Raw genomic sequence first — 20637 nt, forward strand, 5'->3', positions numbered from 1 at the left:
CTTGCATATCCTCTGATAACTGTTTTGGGAAGAATTGTCTTTGTGCTGTTACATTTTGGTGCTCTGGATAATTAGAACTTTATTTTTTATGGCAGCACTGGATACTCACTTCCACTGAGAAATATTAACATAACTGTGATGTTGTCTCTGGAACCAAAGTCTGCTGTTAAAATTTTCTTACGATCTTTAGTACTCCTTGCATATCCTCTGATAACTGTTTTGGGAAGAATTGTCTTTGTGCTATTATGTTTTGGTGCTCTGGATAATTAGAACTTTATTTTTTATGGCAGCACTGGATACTCACTTCCACTGAGAAATATTAACATAACTGTGATGTTGTCTCTGGAACCAGCCCGCAAGGCAGCATTTACGAGTTCACGGCTGACATACTCAGCCGCACCTTCATAGAAATCCTTAGCTTGTGATTTGTTTCTGCTTATTTGCAAACTGTAGACAGTGTTGGATCTGTCAGTTTCTTCTGCCTTTCTGAAAAGTGTATGATTAGTCATCTTTGATGGACGTGTTTCCACATTTTTAGGGCCAGAAGAGTGGTATTCAGCATATTTTGAGCCAGAAATCTTGTTTGTATTTGTAATTGACACATGTTTTTTAGATTCCTCTATATTCTGAAATAGTATGTGGATGTTGCTGTCTGATTTAGTAATATCTGTGTCACTGTTGGGAATAAGCGGAAGCTCTTTGGATGGTGAAGATTTGCGTTGTGTGACAAGATGGTACACTTCTGTATACATCTGAAACAATGTTATTATCAGTGAAGTGACTTCCTTTTTATCCAAAACTTCCCAAAGTCCATTAGTAGCTAGCAAAAGGAACTGACACAAATCATCTATAGGGACAGAAATGGTTTGAGGTGCTGGGATAAAGAACTTTTTCAGTTGGGGGTTGCCATGAAATCCAAATCCTCGTGTGGTTTTTATTTGTCCTTCTAGGAGCCCACTTAGTTCGTTGGGGCTAATTACTGCTCCGCCGTCAAGCACTCTTTTTCTCTCATTGATGTTCCGTGTGGTATGTTCTTTGGTTAAGCAGAATCCTTTGCCATTTCTGCATAAAAGTGCTTGCACATTACCTGTAGATTATTTTTTAATGGAACAATTACCAGTTGTGCCAACATATGCTGTTAACTTTACTCAGTCCTGTGTTTCAGTGCTCATCAGAAAGCAGGCCAAGTAAAAATACTTTATTTGGGCTGAATGGTTTACAGTTAGTTAGATTTCAAACTGAGAAAGAACCAGTTTTCTCTGTGTGAAGCAATACACTGCATTTACTATTAAAATAATTCAAACCACAGATTGAATATTACCTACTTCAACTTTTTTATAACCAATACATATTCCATGTAGCAGATTTTTTAATGTTTAAATGAAAGCTATTTTGAATAGTAAATGTGAAAACCAAAATGGAACTTAGGTGATGGGTGGAAAAACAATTAGAATGCCTACTAGGTTCCTGCAATATGTAATTAAACAAAAAGTAAGTCATTCTGTGAAGAAAAAAAACAGGCATTACTACTAATGTACTAAATGGATTAAACCCTTTGGTTCAGAACTGAAATCTTAAATAAGTTCCATTGTTCTGAAATAGTTTAGGATATTTGGTTTGAGGCAGGCTGGCCTTGATCCTCCTGCTTTCTGATATGCTGGGGTTTACAGGCCTGTGCCCATACCCAGCTAAGACATCATGTTTTGGGGGTAAAAGAATTTGGGGTTTAGAAAGTTGAAGTCCCCTGACTCTGGTTTGATTGAAAGAAAACCTAATTTGGTGACAAGTAGTTAAAAGATACAGAGAAATAATTCTGACGCATTTGCCTCTTGAGAAATACTGACGTCCATGCTACCGGACAAGGACCAAGAGATGATATATACACAGACATCCAGAGACTTGAGAGCTATATAAATGATAGGTATAAAAACTGCATGACCTCTCTTTTCTTTGTAGTTCAGTTACTGATTCTTTATATTAACTTGTATTCCTGCTGCTCCTACTGAGATTGTTTAGGGAAATAATTCTTGACTCTTGATGGGTGTGAAATCAATGTTACTCACATAGTATATATGGGATGGTATTTAACGTCTGCTGATGAAACTAAAAGAGAACCTCTGGTTATGGACTGCTTTTAAAACAGCCTCTTGCTGTCGCTCAGCTTTCCTGCTCATACTTGATGCTCTACTATTTAAGTCACACCTCCAGCTGGGCTTTTTGCTAATTGGAGATGTAGTCTCATGAACTTTTCTGCCCCAGCTGGCTTTGAACCAAGTCATCCTGGATCTTCATCTCTTGAGTCATTGGGATTGCAGCTGTGAACCAGTGGTACCCACTTTAGAGGAAGGTTTTGTTCATGTGGTGGTCTGGAAAGGAGAAGTTGGCTGGTTTTCAAGAGGGCGGCATGGCTCTGAATAAAGCTTCCTGTGCCATCTGTATGGAGGAAGTAAAAACAGCTAGCCAAGTGGCAAACTGCAGAATAAATTTTAGTCTTGAGTTAAACAGTTCAAATTTTAAATATTAGCATCTTTTAGTAGAAAATGTGAACAGAAGAACAAAATGGGAGTCTCTAAAAGACCAACATGTTTTAAGGATAATAGTGTAAGGAATTAAAAATAACTAGTTTGAGGCCTGCTCAGGTGGTACAAGCCTGACAGCTAATGCAGGTGGATCAAAAGTTCAAAGGCCATCCTCGGTGACTATACCCCGAAGTTGAAAACAGTAAAGAAAGAGTGGTGTTCATGGGAAGCACACCTGGAATGTTAAAGAAGGTACTGAAGTAGAAGAAATGGCATAGAGAAGTGAAAAGTCCTGGAAGCCCGACACTAAGCCAGGCTTTGCGTTATTGAGTCTTTCTGTTTCCTGTTTATCACCTGGCCTGTTACTTGTCAAGTTGGCCGTGAGGATTTAATAGGTGGATCTTACAGACAATTGGAAAAGTATATTTAGTGTTTCAGGAAGGAGAAAACCACCAAGAAGCTACTCAAATGAAACAGGAAAATGACAGTTGTCTCATGTCAAATCAATAGATAAAAGAATTATAGAAACCCTTAGGAAATAGAACTACAAGTTTTTAAGAGTAGTTTGTAGGGGTCTGGGAATGTGGCTTAGGAGTAGAGTACTTGCCTAGCATGCACAAAGCCCTAAGTTCAATTCCTCAGTACCACATACACAGAAAAAGCCAGAAGTGGCACTGTGGCTCAAGTGGTGGAGTGCTAACCCTGAGCACAAGGACAGTGCTCAGGCCCTGAGTTCAAGCCCCAAAACGTAAAAACAAAGCAAAAACAAAAATTTTTTTAAAAGTAGTTTGTAGGAAGTTGGAACTTAGGGAAGAAGAAATGAGTTCCTGGAAAAGAGTGATAAGTGTGCATGTAAATCAGAGGCTCTAGCATGTGAGATTTGTGTCACTCCCTCCAAGTAATTAGTATGAGCCTTACTCCTTTGGGATTATTGTGCTTTAGAAGTTACAAAGATCCTGTGTTTTGCAACATGCACGATCATGAAATTCATACAGTTGTCTATTGCTCAGCATTGTACGCTTAATATATAACTCATTGCGTGGCAGAGATCAGGATTACCGTTCCTGACTGCCTGGACAAGACATCAACCAGACTCCATCTCCAGTCAGACATGGTAGTGAATGACTAAACCCAGCTATATGGGATGTGGGGAGTTGTGTGTTAAGAGGATTGCAGTCCCAGCCTAACCTCAGGCAAAAAGCTTGAGACTAAAACATGACTACAAAGAACTGTTGGTATCTATGGGGGTAGGATTCCAAAGAGACCACTTTAGAGGTCAAAACAAAACGCAAATGCTCAGAATGCAGAGTTGTATGCTTCATTTCCCCCACAATGCCTCTCAACAGCTCCTAAAGACATCTTATAAATATATTTCAGTTTTTCACCTTAGACCTCCAATGAAGCATATCATGAACCTTTCTTGGGGAAGTAGAGCTGTGGCTCAAGTGGTTGAATGCTAGCCTTGAGCTAAAGACCTGAGGGACAGCGCCCAGTCCCAGAGTTCAAGCCCCATGACTTGGGGGGAGGGTACTTAAACCAACCTGAACCTTTCTTGGCTTAGGATTGCTGTCACTTCCCTGGTGCATTTTGGTCACTGTTTTGAGAGCGACTTCCCCCCCCCCAAAAAAAAACTAAGGGCCAGAAAACTGTAGATCATACAAGGGTTGAAATACAACTAATGATGCTTCAGGACTGACAGAACCCTAACTCTACAGCGACTGAGCTGGGGGGTACATGAAAACAAAATGTTTGCTTCTGACATTGTTTAACTGGGGTGAAAACCTTGTATCTGTGGAGAGGATGGTGGTTCTGGCAGAAAAGTCCATGAACTTCAGTCTTAATAAAAGAAATTCAGTGTCACGGCATGAAGCTGTCATTCCAATTGTGGTGGGAAGTATGAAATGGGATTATGGTCCAGGCACAGCCCAGGAATTGCAAGACCTTATCTCAACCCATACAAGAAAGAGCTGGAGGTGGCTCAGTGGTAGAACACCTACCTTGCAAGAACAAGGCCCTGAGTTCAAAGTCTACTATGTCAAAAGTGAAAGAAAAGACGTGATTGATGGACGAAGAAGTCAATGATCAAATCAGTAACAACACTGAGGACTTGAAAAATAATGACAATTTGATCTCATTGATATTTATAGATAGCACCCAACAATAGCATAGTACATAGTTGTTTTCAAAGGATATCTAGAATAAGCAAAGTAGAACTGGGTGCCATGGCTTGCTCCTGCACTTCTGGCTGCTCGGGAGGCTGAGATCTGAGGATCAGGGTTCAAAGTCGGCCCAGGCAGGAAAGTTCATGAGACTCTTATCTCTAATTAACCAGCAGAAAGCCGGAGTAGAACTGGCTCAAGTGGTAGAGCGCTAGGCTTGAGCTGAAGAGTTCAGAGACAGTGCCCAGGCCCAGACAACCAGGCCCCACAACCAACCAAAAAAAAAAGTATTGAGCTGGATGCTGGTGGTTCAAACCTATAATTCTAGCTACTCAAGAGGCTTTTCTACAGATCATGGTTCAAAGCCCAGCCTAGGCAGGAAAGTCCATGAGACTGTTATCTCCAATTAACTCAGAAAAAGCTTGAAATAGGACTGTGGAAGTGGCTCAAGTGGTAGGGTGTTAGCCTTGAGCAAAACAAGCTCAGAGACAACCCCCAGGCTTGAGCTGAAGAGCTGAGGGACAGCGCCCAGGTCCAGAGTTCACGCCCATGAAGGACAAAACAAAACAAAAAACCGACCACTTTTAACCAGAAGAGTGCATTAAGAGGTATAGTACCTGCTTATTGAATTTGAACTCTGAGTTCAAACTCCAATTCTGTCAATAAATCATTGGACATGGTGGTGCATGCCTGAAATCTCAACTCTCGGGAGACTGACAAAGGAGGGTCACAAGGTCAAGGCCAGCCTGGGCTGCTTAACAAAAGAACGTCATATACATATATGTATATATATATAAAAGAAATACATACACACCTCCTCACACACACCCTCAGAGCCTTGTCATTGTTTAAACTACTTTTAAAATTCGCCAGAAGAAAGCTCCTTTCTGAGGTCTTGTCATTGTTTGAACTGATGCAGCTCTTTTACTCTGTGCACACAATTCCATTCCCAAAGGATTTGTCACAAACAAACAGCAGCAATTATTTGAATTTACAGCAGCCCGAGGCAGGGAAAGCATTAGGCTCTAACAAGTCGTGGACTGGAATAATGACAACCCGGTTGAGTGAGCTATCAGCAGAGACCTGTGACTCACCTGTGGCTCTGTACAGACAGGAAGTCAAAGCTGATACAGGACTAAAAATATAGTCTCCAGCCTGGTGTTGGTGACTCACGCCTGTAACCCTAGCAGTTCAGGAGGCTGAGATCTAAGAACTGTGGTTCAAAGCCAAATCTGGCAGGAAAGTCCATGAGAGTTTTATTTCCAACTAATGACATAGAAGCACACACATACACGCACACATGAAAAAGCTAAGGGACAGTGCCCAGGCCCTGAGTTCAATACCAGACCCTCCCCTAAAAAGAAAGAAAGGAGGAAGAGAAGGAGGGAAAGTATAGAAAAGCCAAGTAAAGAAAGAAAAGAAACAGACTTAGTAACCAAAATAAGGAAAATTGCAGGGTACAAAATCAGTATATAAAAGCCCAGTATATTTCTGGCCTCAGACCACTAAGCTTCCAGATCTCTGCTTCCTGAATGGCTAGGATTACAAGCTTAAGCCACTTCACTTGACTGCTTTTCCTCCCTACCTCCTTCCCTCCCCTCCCTCCCTCTCCTCTGCACCCTCCTTTCTCCCTTCCTCCTTCCTTCCTTTTTCCCCTCCCTCCCTCCTCTCCCCTCTCCTCCCCTCCCTCCCTCCTTCCCTCCCAAACATCTATTAAAATGTGTATTATGCAAAAGCAAATAGTTTAACTCATGTTGTAGACTCCGGACAAATGCTTAACCTTAATCCTCCAAAGTGCTGTCTCCAAAGTGCTGGGATTACAAGTAATATCAGTATGACTTTAAACAATTTCACGTGCTAGGATTCTTTCATTTCCCATGAAGATCATTGAGTTCCTCAAAAATGAAAGTCCAAGATTTCTCTTTGAGATAGGCCTTATTTAAACTACGGATGCTTAAGCTGTGTTGGTATCAGCACACATTTCTCTCCTGCGGGCATAAAAAAACAACAACAAAAAAAACCAACTCCACTTGTTAGCCATGCACCAGTGGCTCATAACTATAAACTCAGGAGGCTGAGATCTGAGGCTCATAGTTTGAAACCAGCCTGGGTAGGAAAGTCTATGAGATCCTTATTTTCAATTAGCTGCCAAAAAGTTGGAATTGGATCTGTGGTTGTAGTGATAGCACACTAGCTCAAGCCCTGAGTTCAAGCCTTAGGACCACCCCTTTACCCACCACTCAAAAAAAAACTTCTACTTGCATTATGGGCATGGGGAGGAAAACTTGACTAAGATTTTGTGTAATTTTTTTTGAGCCATTTTCTTCAGTATCCCTTTGGAATAGATGCGTGTGTCTACTTCTTCTTCTTTTTTTTTTGCCAGTCCTGGGGCTTGAACTCAAGGCTAGCACTCTACCACTTGAGCCACAGCACCACTTCTGGCCAAACCCAGGGCTTCATGCATGCTAGGCAAACACACCTACCACTAAGCCACACCCCATTTCTCTAGACAGATCTGATTCACCCCTAGGTCATCATGCTCAGCAATAGTACAGATTTATGACATGTGCCAATATTTAAGGTAAAAGCGAATTAGCAGGTCTTTCATATTTTACTCTCTTGTAGTTGATTCCCACAGATCTAAAAAAAAAAATTAGTCCTGTGAGTAAAGCAAAGGCATAGAGTTACTGTATGAGGTATTTTCAACAATATGCAGCTTTTACAAAAGGAGCCCTGTTAGGATAGACACCGCTAAGCATTTAGAATTCCAAAACTCTGAAACCGGTTCCCCAATTGGCCATCAATGTGAAAAGTAGGTCTACCGGGAAGCTATTTTGGAACTTCAGTGCTGAGACTGAGAAATGACAAAGACTATGAGAATATTGTCCTTGTACCTGCCACATTACTACTGCTTTAACCTTAAGGGCTCAATGTGGCCTTTGTGACCCTTACACCACCAGCTTTGCCCACAGAGTCCCAACTCTCTAAGACAAGCCTTCAACCCAGGGTGGGGATGTGTGTTCCAGTGTGGAAGTCCATTCTTAAAGAAGAAAGACATTCTGTACCCCTCCTTATCTCAGTGGGTGATTGCAGAAGATTGTCTTGAGACAAGGCCTATTGTTTGAAACTATTGCTCTGCTTAAAAGAAAGCAAAGGCTCAGTGCTTCTAGCTCCTGCCTGTGATCCTAGTTACTCAGGAGGCTGAGATCTGAGGATCAAGGTTCTATGCCAGCCTGGGCAGGAATGTCTGTGAGACCTGTATCTCCAATATACCAAGCCAGAAGTAGATCTGTGGCTCAAGTGGTAGTGTGCGAGCCTTAACCTCAAGGACAGCTCCCAAGCTCTGAGTTCAAGCCCCAGAAAACCAAAAGAAAGCAGAGAACACTCTTAACTCAGGGAGTCTTGGGACAACCTGCCACAGTGCCTGGGTGGGAGGTGGTCGTGAGTGGTGTTTGTGGAAAAGGAGCAGGTTGGATGTGCTCTCAAAGAGAAATTCAAGCAGCAGGAAGCTCCAACAGGAAAAGACAGTCATGGATGGAAGCCCTAGCCTTCCATGGAAAGGAGGAAGTCCCACTGCCTGAGGGTCACAGAGGAAATAAAGGGCCAAGTTATCCAGGCTCTTACTCCTAGCTGAGTAGGGGGTATTAGGTAAGAGGGCCCTGAGCACAGACCCTCTGAACTGTGGTAAGTACTGTCAGATATCACACTTTGAGCCTCATATGCAGAAACCACATATTCACATACTATACATGGAATATTATAACTGCACTTCTTCACCCTTCTTCCTTCCATTTCTGTGCCCCCATTTTGCCCCTCGCTAAAAAGACCAAAATAAAAACAAAAACAAAAACAAAAAACCACCACATAGCCTGTTCAAGAAATAGGAGAGGGCCAGGCGCTGGTAGCTCACGGCTGTAATCCTAGCTACTCAGGAGGCTGAGATCTGAGGATCATGGTTCAAATCCAGCTCAGGCAGGAAAGTCCATGAGACTCTTATCTCCAATTAACCACCAACCAGAAGTGGCGCTGTGGCTCAAGTGGTAGAGTTCTAACCTTGAGCTGAAGAGCTCAGAGTTAGTGCCTAGGCCCAGCGTTCAAGCCCCACAACCAACCAAATAAAGAAAGAGAGAGAAAGGAAGGAAGGCGGGAAGGAAGAAAGGAAGGAAGGAAAGGAGGGAGGGAGCGAGGGAGGGAGGGAGGGAGGGAGGGAAAGAAAGAGAAAGAAAGGAAGGGAAAAAAGGAAGGAATGAAAGAAAGAAGAGAGAGAGAGATAGCTGGGAAGGTGGCTCAGTGGTAGAGCGCTTGCCTTGCATGCATGAGGCCCTGGGTTCGATTCCCCAGCACCACATAAACAAAAAGGAAAAAAAGCCCCATGACCAGACCCCCCCACAAAAAAAAAAAAGAAGAAGAAAGAAGAAAGAGAGAAAGCAAGGAAAGAAAGAAAAAGAAAAGGAAGAAAGAAAGGAAAGAAAGAAATAGGAGAGGGTGAGGGTATATATATATTTTTTTCTTTTTCTTTCTTTTTTTTTGTCGATTGTGGGGCCTGAACTCTGGGTCTGGGCGCTGTCCCTCAGCTCTTCAGCTCAAGACTAGCACTCTACCACTTGAGCCACAGCGCCACTTCCGGCTTTTTTTCTTTTTGCTTATGTGGTGCTGAGGAATCGAACCCAGGGCCTCATGCATGCAAGGCAAGCGCTCTACCACTGAGCCACCTTCCCAGCCCCTATATTCTGACTATATCCATACTTGTGAACTGTTCAACTTATTTCTTATTTACATAAGTTACCTTATGTAAATACATTCTACCCTACTCAGGCTAGCCAGTCACCAGCAGATTGTGAACCTGAGCTCAACCAATCAGAGCAGAGGGGCAGAAGCTACTGTGTTAGGGATAAAAAGAGAACAGCTTGCTGCTCTATGGGCTTGCTTGACAGATGTTTGGCTGATGGTGCACCCTTCTGCAGAAGTAAATAAACAACAACCCAAAACAATCACATAGCATGAGTCTGAAACAGAGGACTCTTTGGAGGGGTTATATAGGATGGGGAAAGGCAAAAGAAGAGGATAAAAGAGGGTGTGGACAGTATTGAAGTACTTCATAAATATGCATGAAAATAGCATAATGAAATTTTAAAGTCTTTAAAAGGCGGGAAAATAAAGACTATGATGAGAAGGGGTGAATTTGATAAAAGTGCATGATAAGCACGAATGGAGAGATCACATTATTAGCGTATAATGAATCTACACTAATGAAAAAGAGAGACATGAGTTGAAAGGACACAGCCAGGCACTGGTGACTTGTGTGATCCTAGCTACTCAGGAGGCTGAGATCTGGGGATTGCAGTTCAAAGCCAGCCCAGGCAGAAATGTCTGTGAGAGTCTTATCTCCGATTAACTACATCAAAAAGTGGAAGTGGAACTGTGGCTCAAGTGGTAATGTGCTAGCCTTGAGAGAGGGGGGAGAGAACCAACCTTGTAGGGGAGAGAATGCTTGTACATAAAACTGCAGCATGAACTGTTATTCTCTCTGAGATGAAATTGATGCCACGTGCCACTGAGCATGAGGGTAATCTGTTACTAATGCTTTCTTTATCTGGGTGTGGTGTTGCATGTCTGTTACCTTAGTTACTCAAGAGGCTGAGATTATAGCATCCTGAGGCTAGTCTGCTACATTTTGTTTGAATCCAGGAATATATGGTATATTTGTTTTCTGTCTTTATTATTGACTCTATAACTTCCTATTTAGGAAAATGTTAATGTTTTGTCACATTTATTTTATTTTACTTTCACTCCTCTAACCACAAGCATTTAATAGTTTCAATTACTATGTGATAGAGTTGCAGGCCTAATAAATACCACATTCCACAGTCTGGAAGCCTAAAAGATGCAATGAGCCTCTACAGTGAACAACATACCAACACAACTTAATTGCTCAAAGTTCAAGTAATCTTATAAACCAATCCAATCCTATTCCCCAGAGCCAATAATGATATCACTTGTTAGACTTGTCTAATAAATCACTTAGTCAAGTTTAATCTCTTTTTGCATGATATCATTTTAACTCCTCCTATGTTCCGTTTCCCCTTCAGAGCAATCGGTGAATTCCATATTGTCATATCTGTACACTCAGGGTTATAATTGTGATCTTCATTTTTCGTGTAAAGAAAACAGCAAATGACTTTTTTGTAGAAATGCCTAGACTGAGCAATCCGCAGGGTCTGCATTAGGCAGTGCTGCTCAGATCTAAAACCTCGTTGAAGACCTTTGACTCTTACGTAGATTTTCTGCACTTAAAAAAAAAATGTTTTTTTACAATTTGCCTTGTGAAGGTTAAAAGGTATTTGTAACTTTAAGTATCACTATCCCACAATACTGTGAAATTTATGTAATCATTTAACCTCAATAAAAAGTATTATAAAAACTGTTTTTCATGCTGAAAAAAATTAATCATAGTGCTGGGTGCTGGTGGCTCACACCTGTAATCCTAGCTACTCAGAAGATTGAGATCTAAGGATCATGGTTTGAAGCCAGCCTGGGCAGGAAATCCCATAAGACCCTTATCTCCAATTAATTACTCAATGAAAGCCAGAAGTGGAGCTATGGTTCAAGAGGTAGAGCACTAGCTTTGAGCAAAGGAAACTCAAGGACAGTGTCTAGGCCCTGAGTTCAACCCCAGACTGGCACAAAATAATCATTATAATCATAATCATAAAAAGCCAGGCACCAGTGGCTCATGCTATTCAGAAGGCTGATATCTGAGGATCAGGGTTTGAAGCCAGTCCAAACTGGAAAGTTTGTGAGAGTCTTATCTTCAGTTAACCACCAAAAATCCAGAAGTGGAGCTGTGGCTCTAGCCTTGAGCCAAAAAAGTCTGGGACATTGCCCAGACCCTGAGTTCAAGCCCCAGGACCGTATAAAAAAAGAAAGAAAGAAAATCATGAACAGAGGACTTCAGGAAGGGAATATGGAGAGCGTCACATTATTTTAAAACTATGCATCCTTGAAAAACAATTAGTTTCAGCCTGCAATCTGAATTTAAATTGAATTTAAATTTAAATTGTGCTTGTCTGTCATTCTTCAATCAATCATTTCAACTTGTAGGTGCTAATAATTTACTAAGTAATAGCCCATTAAATAATTCAGGAAGTGTGAGAGGTTATACTGTTAGAGATCAGAAGTGTCCAGGGCATTGTTATCTGGTGCTGTTCAATATACATACCAATATTTGCAATGTGTAAGACTCCAGAAATTGTTTTTGGCATCAGTGGTGGAAAAACGCTGTTGGCATCTATGCTCTTGGATCTTCTCCTGCTCTTACTAGCATGGGGGTTTTTACTGGAGCCTTCCAAAAGACAAGTCAATGCTGAGCAGCCACTCCATCTGACATGGGAAACTTCATTTCTTCCAAGACGTAAAAGTCTATCCATTCTCCAAAAGGCTTTCGCGAAAGCTTTATGAATTTTTTCATAGTCACGCTTTTCTGTTCTTCTCATTCTGTATATGGAAGAGAAATGTTCTTCAATCGTTACATATTCTTCTCTGAACACAGTGCAAAAGGAATGGATAAACTTTTGCTGTTCTGGGCTCATTTGATAGGAAGCATTGAATTTGGAAAGTTGATGGAGAATTAAAATTGGAAGTTCCTTTGAGGCTAGGTCAGCTGCGTAGATCCCGTGGTGTCCATCAAACAAACCAAAAAAACACATGTTGGGTTTATTGCCAAAAGTATTCACTATTGTGAACTTATCATTCATGTCTGATCTCCATAAGGAATTTCTATCTTGGCAGATGGCTACCCCTTTAATTAATGGATGACTGATTTTTTGAGAGTATACAGAACTCTTTTCAATATCACCAAGTAACTTAAAGTATCCTGGTACTTTTTTATTGTAAAGCAGCTCGGTAGCATTATTTATGGTCTGTAGGAGTTTTTCAGTGAACATAAAAGATGAGAAGAGCTTAGAAATTACAAACTGTCTTTTAAGAGCAATAATTACGGTTTTTGGTTTCTTTTTATCCATCCATTGGAAACCTAGTGTAGCCAAAGCTTCATGTTGTTTCTTATGGTGAAAAAATTTATCTATGTCTATTTCCTCCTTGCATACTGAGCAAGGTAATATGGACGTTTGAGTTAAGACCTGTTGTTGGTTAAGGTATCTGCTGGTTTTAGAGGTTTTTGATATTTTGAGTTGTTTCTTTTTTTTTGAATGTTTCTTTCTTTTTTTAAAGGATAGTGGAAAAATAGTCTCAATCGATGACTCGGGTGTTTGGGCTTTCTTATTCCATTGTCTGAATTTGTAAAATACTCTGCAAACAAGATGGAAGGTATTTATAGATCAGAACTAATACAATATAAATTGGGCCCTTATTTCACTTTTCCTTGGCTCCTGATCATTTCACGTGGGCCAAGAATACGTATTCTGATTTTGATTTTAAAACAAAAACAAAAATTCCCAGGTGCTGGTAGCTCATGCCTGTAATCCTACCTACTTAAAAGACTGAGATCTAGGATCTAGGTTTGAAACTAGCTCAGCAAAAAAACTCCATAAGACTTTTATACGCAATTCATCACCAAAATGCTGGAAATAGAGGTATGGTTCAAGTGCTAGAGCACCAGCCTTACACAGAAGTCAAACAAGGATATGAAGCCCTGATTTCAAACCCCTAGTCCTGGCACACACGCGCGCGCGCACACACACACACACACACACACACACACACACATACCACACGTGTGCATGATAATAAAATAGATACACTGATTAAGAGGACAGGATGAAATTCCTCCTTTGGTAAAGGTATAGAACACTTTTCACCTACAGAGTTTAACAGGCAGACAAGATTGCTTATGATAACAAAGAAAGGGGAGAAGAAAAGATACTGTAGGTATAATTGTTCTTTGACGGTATTTGTTATTCCACAAATGAAAGAGAGAATACCTTATAGCAGTATGTGTTTCTCCGTCTTCTGGAAGCTTGTTTTTTTGGTCTTCATTTTGTACTTCATCTCTATTAGCAGCCACAATGAAGGCTGGCAATACAGGAGACAGGCGCTTAGACAAAGATTGGGAAGATGGGAGAGGGGACAATAGGAACTTCCCTGGCTTCATGATAGTACCACCTGTGTGGAATGTTTCCTACTTCACTTAGAATTTTCATCACAAGGCACTTTATGATTCAGAAGGACTGGGAAGCCACAGTCCTCAATTGTAATTTCATTATTGTGGTTGTCGTTATTAAGTAGTTACATAAAAGAGTTACAATTCCATCGGTTAGAGTACAATGCCTTAACCATACAATCTTATGCCTGATGGAGTGTCAAGTAAGCTTATTTTTCCAGAAATGTGGAACTTCAGAAATAATTATTCTAGAAAATTATGAATACTCTGTAGGTCACACCACCTTCCCACTCAAGCAGTAGGACACCTTAGGCCATCTCTCTAGAATTCCTCCTGGTAAGGCCCAGAAGAGTTGTCCCCCTGTCCCAAGTCTCAAGTCTCTGCCTGAGGGTTGAAGACCTTGTATGGATTAGATGTTTTGTTTTATATATTGCATATATATATATATTTCACACACACATATACATATAATATATACATACATATACCACACACATATATATGTACATATGCAATCCTGGGAACTAAACCAGCTGTGCATGCTGGACAAGTGCTCTACCATTGAGTTATATCCTTAGGCCATCATTTTTACTACTTCTTGTTGCTTGCTTGCTTGCTTGCTTGCTCTGGGACTTAAATTCAGGATCTTCCACTTGGTTGGCTTGCTTGCTCAGGACTGGTGCTCTACTACTTTAACCATGTCTCCAGCCCTCCATTTTGCTGGTTATAGAGTTGTTGCAGACTTCTCTGCCCTGGCTGGCTTTAAGCCTTGATTCTCTGGATCTTAGCCAGGATTGGGACTGTGAGACACTGGCACCAGGTCATCACTTTGTTTAGTGACAGTGCCTTCACTCCTATCCAATAGCTTTAATTCCTAAGTCTTTTATCCACAGATCTATGTCACTCCTGAATAGAGAATAGAAGGGTAGTAGCTTGCTTGCACATTGAAGAAGTCAGGACAAGGGTAACATTTTCTAAAAAGAAATGTACTTTGAGCTGGGCACTGGTGGCTCACGCCTGTAATCCTAGCTACTCAGGAGGCTGAGATCTGAACATCACGGTTCAAAGCCAGCCAGGGCAGGAAAGTCCATAAGACTCTTATCTCCAATAAACCACCAGAAACTGGAAATGGTGCTGTGGCTCAAGCGGTTGAGCACTGGCCTTGAGCTGAAGAGTTGAGGGACAGTGCACAGGCCCAGAGTTCAAGCCCCACAACCAACATCAAAAAAAGAAAGAAATGTACTCTTTACCTGATTTATGTTAACTGTACCCCCTCTGTATATCACCTTTACAATAACAATATTAAAACAAAAAAAAGCAGTCAAGACAAGCCCCAATTGTCTACTTGATAGCTCTGTAAGGATGGATCAAAATCAGTATGTTTAAAATACAATTTGATGCTTTTGTTTTGTTCTGGGCAGTTAATTGGAGAGAACAGTCTCATGGGGACTTTTCTGTCCTGGTTGGCATTGAAAGGCAATCTTTAGATCTCAGCCTCCTGAGTAGCTAGGATTACAGGCATGAGCCAGGTTCCCAGCTCAAATTCAATTTTTCACTTAATTACACAAAATTTAAACAGATTTCTGCATGTATTCTTATTTAAGAATAGACTGTATCTTGTTTTCTTTATTTAATAAATTGGCAATATAATTTTTCTCTAAATATTTTCCTTCAGTCATCGAAGTGACATGAGGATTTTTTTTTTCCAGTCTTGGGGCTTGAACTCTAGGCTTAGGCACTGTCCTTGAGCTTCTTTTGCTCAAGACTAGCATTCTACCACTTGAGCCACAGCACCACTTCTGGCTTTTTCTATGTATATGGTACTGAGGAATCGAACCCAGGGCTTCATGCATTCAAGGCAAACACTCTACCATAAGCTACATTCCCCCAGCTTGAAATGGGGGTTTTTCAAGTCAGCACCTATCAAAAAGAAGAAAAGAGGAGAACTGGGCTGGGAAGGTGGCTCAGTGGTAGAGCGCTTGCCTTGCATGCCTGAGGCCCTGGGTTCGATTCCTCAGCATCACATAAGCAAAAAGAAAAAAGCCGGAAGTGGTGCTGTGGCTCAAGTGGTAGAGTGCTAGCCTTGAGCTGAAGAGCTGAGGGACAGTGCCCAGGCCCAGAGTTCAGGCCCCACGACCTGACCCCCCCAGAAAAAAAAGAAAAAGAAAAGAGGACAACTTATTGAGTGAAGTTAATTAGGGCTTTTAGCTAAGTTGGCTACAGATTTGTCCACTGAGAAACAGAGATAAATTTTTGTTGGGTCTGTGTCAAGGGGAAGAAATCTTCCAAACACACGAGCTCAGTGTATAGAACAGATTATTGATAAGCAAATGTCATTGTCATTGCTATCTAATTTAGCCTTATGTTATTACCTACCTAGTGCCCTACATTTAACAATTTCACAACTATCTTTGCACACATATTTCCATTAAGTTCTGCTCCTGATCAACTTTCAGATCTCTCTCTTATTGGTGCTGGTCCTGAGGCTTGAACTCAGGGACTGTGCTGTTTCCTAAATGTTTTGCTCATAGCTAGTCCTCTATTGCTTGAGCCATACCTCTACTTTTGGCTGTGTGTGTGTGTGTGTGTGTGTGTGTGTGTGTGTGTGTGTGTGTGTGTGTAAGAGAGCTTAATTGGAGGTAAGAGTCTCACAGACTTTCCTGCTCAGGTTGGTTTTGAACCACAATCCTTAGATCTCAGCCTCCTGAGTAGGTAGGATTACAGGCATGAGCCACAGGTGTCCAGCTTATCTTGTTTTATATATAATAGTACTGGAATTTGAACTCAAGGCTTCATCCTTGCTAGGCAGAAGTTCTTCTGCTTGAGCCATCCCTTCAGCCCCTTTTTTGGCCCGAGAGCTAATCTATCATAATATATTTAGCTTTAATTTGGTAGGAATTTTTTTAATATTTTAATTGTTATTATAAAGGTGATGAACAGAGGGATTACAGTTGTATGTCAGGTAAAAAGTACATTTCTCTTTGAACAATGTCACAATTTCCCTCTTTCCCAGTTTTTCCCTCCCATCCCCACTCACAAGTTGTATAGTTTGTTTGTTGTTTTTGATTTTTTGCTGGTCGTGGGGCCTGAACTCTGGGCCTGGGCGCTGTCCCTCAGCTCTTCAGCTCAAGGCTAGTGCTCTACCATTTGAGCCACAGCACCACTTCTGGCTTTTTTCTTTTTGCTTATGTGGTGCTGAGGAATCAAATCCAGGGCTTCATGCATGCAAGGCAAGCGCTCTACCACTGAGCCACCTTCCCAGCCCTGTGTAGTTCATTTTTAACATAGTGTTGAGTATCACTGCTGCATTTGTACACCCTTTATCCCACCATTTCTATACCCCCCGCCTTACCTTCCCAAAGACTGACAAATGAGCATACAAGAAAAACTAAAGAAAACAAAAACAGCAGTAAAGAAAAAAAGAAACCACTTGCTTCCATTGCCTGGAAGGGATGATGGTTATGGTTTAAATGTCTTCCCAAAGCTCCTGTGTTGGAGTCTTCCCCGACCCGTGGTACCATTGGGAAGGGGTGGGAATTTAGGAAATGGGGGCTGGTTGGGTCAGGCCAATGGAGGCATGCTCTCAAAAGGTCTCACCCCTTCTTCCCTACCTCTGCTCCCCTGCAAAGCAAGGTAGGCAGGTTTGCGCTGCCACATGCTTTGGATACAGTGGACTGAAACAGAAGGACTGAAACTTCTGAAGCCATGAGCCAAAATAACCTTTCCTTCGGTCCAGCCTCAAACGCTGCCATTCTCTTGCCTTTACCTAAATAGTAGCTGTACCCCAGGATGTACCACCATTTGTGTCTGTAACAATATTTTTTTTTCATTTGTGAGGCATGGCTCAAGTGGTAGCGCACTTGCCTATCAAGTTGTTACAAGCCCTAAATTCTAATCCTGGTAATTCCCCCCCCCCCCCCCCCCCCCCCCCCCCCCCCCCCCCGCCACATGTTAGTGTACACACTAAATAATGTGTTGGAAGGTCATTTGAAATAATTTCTGGGGGTGTGATTCAAGTGGTAAAGCAATTGCCTAGAAAGTAAGAGGCCCTGGGTTTCTGAATCCTTAGGATCACAAATAAACAACTTATTAATTAATCAATCAAACTGTACTTCTTATTAAAAAGGAAAATGTAGCTTCTGGCACTGATGGCTCATGCCTGCAATCCCAGCTACTCAGGAGGCAGAGATCTGAGGATCGTGCTTTAAAGTCAGTCCAGGCAGGAATGCCTGAGACTCTTAATCTCCAACTAACCACCAGAAAACTGGAAGTAGCACTGTGGCTTAAAGTGGTAGAGCTCAGGAATAGCACCAAGGCCCTGAGTTCAAGCCCCACAACCAACCAACAAAAAAGAAAGAAAGCTAAAAAGAAAGAAAGAAAGAAAGAAAAAAAGAAAAAAGAAAGAAAGAGAGGCTGGGAAGGTGGCTCAGTGGTAGAGTGCTTGCCTTGCATGCATGAGGTCCTGGGTTCAATTCCTCAGCACCACATAAGCAAAAAGAAAAAAGCCAGAAGTGGCGCTGTGGCTCAAGTGGTAGAGTGCTAGCCTTGAGCTGAAGAGCTGAGGGACAGCACCCAGTCCCAGAGTTCAGGCCCCATGACTGGACCCAAAAAAAAAGGAAGAAAGGAAGGAAGGAAGGAAGAAAGAAAAGAAAAAATATGAGCAAATGAAATGGATAGACTCAAAGTAAAAGGGTATTTTTTTTCTATGCTTATCAGCCAAAAGTAGATAAAAATAGATAAGAGTCTAGATGAGTTGGTTCAATGTGGGTCAGAAAGCATATATTACATTTTGCATACATTCACATTATAAAGACACTTCTGTAATTTTCTCTTGTACTTTGCAATTCTAAGGTTGACATTGTTCTATGGTAGTTCAGGTAGCTCTTCCTCATTTTTTTGAATTGCAACATAATATCCCATTGTAGTTGTATATAGGAAAGCACTATTTCATGTCTTCTCTGTTGATCAATAATCTTTTAGTAGCATTTATTTGGCTTTTACAAACAATATTGTAAGAAAAGAAGTTCTTATACATGTGCCCACAAGGTAAATTCCCAGCAGAATTCCTTTGTGAGTGACTTAGTATATTTTGAAATTTTCAGTTTTATTCAACAATACTTCATTAAGGATGTACTGTGTGTGATGTTATTTTTAGCACTGGGAATTTCATGAGGAAGAAAACAAATTTCTTTCTGAAAGTAACATAGGTGATCCATGGAAGAAAAACCAGTGATGACTTCATGAGAGTTAGAAATTTCTGGGTGGGAAGAGAGGCTCAAGGGGTAGAAAGCCTGCCTCTCAAACACATGATACTGAGATCAGACCCCAATATACCAGAAGAAGAAGAAGAAGGAGAAGGAGAAGGAGAAGGAGAAGGAGAAGGAGAAGGAGAAGGAGAAGGAGAAGGAGAAGGAGAAGGAGAAGGAGAAGAAGAAGAAGAAGAAGAAGAAGAAGAAGAAGAAGAAGAAGAAGAAGAAGAAGAAGAGGGCCATACATACAATCTGAACAGATACTCCGTGAAAAACTTACAGATTGCAAATGTGCTATGAAAAGATGCTAACAGCATATGCCATTGGAAAAATGCAAACTAAAACAATGATATACCACTGTGTATCTATTAAAATCCTCAGTCCAAAACTGACACCACCAAATGCTGTTGAGAATATGAAGCAACAGGAACTCCCACTCATTGCTGGTAAAACTGAAAATGGTAGAAGCCACTTGGAATACAGTTTAACTAAACATACTCTAAGCATATGATCCAGTGAGCACAGCTCTTGATGTTCACCCAAACAAGTTAGAAGCTTGTGTTCACACAAAAACTTGCAAATAAATGTGTCCGTCAACTTTGTTCATTCCAACCACAACTCAGAAGCACCCAAGATGTCCTTTACAAGGATAAAAATGTAAAGCACATGCACTTTTGTCAATAATGATGTGTCCATATTGACTTGTCAACTGGAACAAATACCTCAAGAGGTATTTGCAAGAGGTTAACAGAGTGGGAAGATGTAGGGGAGGGGAAAGTCAGGGCATATTTGGAAAATCACCGGACTTTCAGTTTTTCTATTAACCTAAAACTCTCCTCCACCATCCTCCCCGCCAGATAAAATGTATTAATGAAAATAAGTATATGTATGTGTGTAAGTAGAAAAGATTCTAGGAACATATCTTTTTGGAAGTACTCCCAGTCAATTTCCCCTTAATTCTTATCTAATAACAGATATAGTGGGTGTGGTAAGGAACTAGAAAAATAGACTATCATCTTGGGAAGGGTATAGAGTACAGGAGAAGTCCCTCTTTAAAAGAGGGTTACATCAAGTCATTATTTTATGTGGTTGAGCTCCTCCAGGAAGGAGTAGGCACCATATGTAAATGCCACTGGCAGGTCTTTGCTGAGAAGCCCTGGGAGTGTGGGAGGTAGAGGATAGGCACACAGATGCCCTCCCAGATGATAACATAATCAGGGCTTACCATGTAGCCAGCTTTCTCTAGGCATTCTGCCCACACTGTCTCGCACTCCCTCAACCACCCCACACTGATAACCCATTGTATAGACGATGATGCATCAGCTCTGCAAGGTGAGCGAGTTCACATGGCTGGAGGAAGCCATGGAGTTGGAAATGAAGCCCAGGTATATTGACAAAGAAAAACAGGTGACTTGTCTAGTTTTTCTAGGGACCAAAGGGAAAACAAAAACAAAAACAACCACCCCCACAAAATAACCCTCAGCTGGGTGCTCTTAGTTCACCCCTGTAATTCTAGCTACTCAAAAGGCTGAGATCTAAGGATCCAAGTTCAAAGCCAGCCTAGGCAGAAAAGTCCATGAAGCTCTCATTTC

General features: G+C 41.3%; 1 protein-coding gene across 1 annotated transcript; it reads right to left on the reverse strand.

Moving 5' to 3' along the window:
* Positions 1-220: 220 nt before the first annotated feature.
* Pp2d1 (protein phosphatase 2C like domain containing 1) lies at positions 221-20346 on the reverse strand. The gene is made up of 4 exons (XM_042679791.1): positions 20271-20346; positions 13618-13708; positions 11898-12985; positions 221-1087 (listed from the first exon to the last, which is right to left on the reverse strand). The coding sequence occupies exons 1-4, from the start codon at positions 20344-20346 to the stop codon at positions 282-284; spliced, it is 2061 nt and encodes a 686-aa protein (XP_042535725.1). The 3' UTR covers positions 221-281.
* Between the last annotated feature and the right edge of the window lie 291 nt (positions 20347-20637).

This window comes from Dipodomys spectabilis, unplaced genomic scaffold (assembly GCF_019054845.1).
Source record: "Dipodomys spectabilis isolate Male_0828 unplaced genomic scaffold, ASM1905484v1 ptg000054l, whole genome shotgun sequence".
Taxonomy (NCBI): Eukaryota; Metazoa; Chordata; class Mammalia; order Rodentia; family Heteromyidae; genus Dipodomys; species Dipodomys spectabilis.

What these genes read in the sequence shown, in the direction of transcription:
- Pp2d1 (XM_042679791.1), bottom strand. Translation starts at nt 20,346, where the DNA reads ATGGGTTATCAGTGTGGGGTGGTTGAGGGAGTGCGAGACAGTGTGGGC. An exon ending in GAAACACATACTGCTATAAG is followed by an intron (nt 12,986 to 13,617) that starts GTATTCTCTCTT and finishes TCTTGTTTGCAG; the next exon opens with AGTATTTTACAAATTCAGAC. An exon ending in CTTACACATTGCAAATATTG is followed by an intron (nt 1,088 to 11,897) that starts GTATGTATATTG and finishes AATAATCTACAG; the next exon opens with GTAATGTGCAAGCACTTTTA.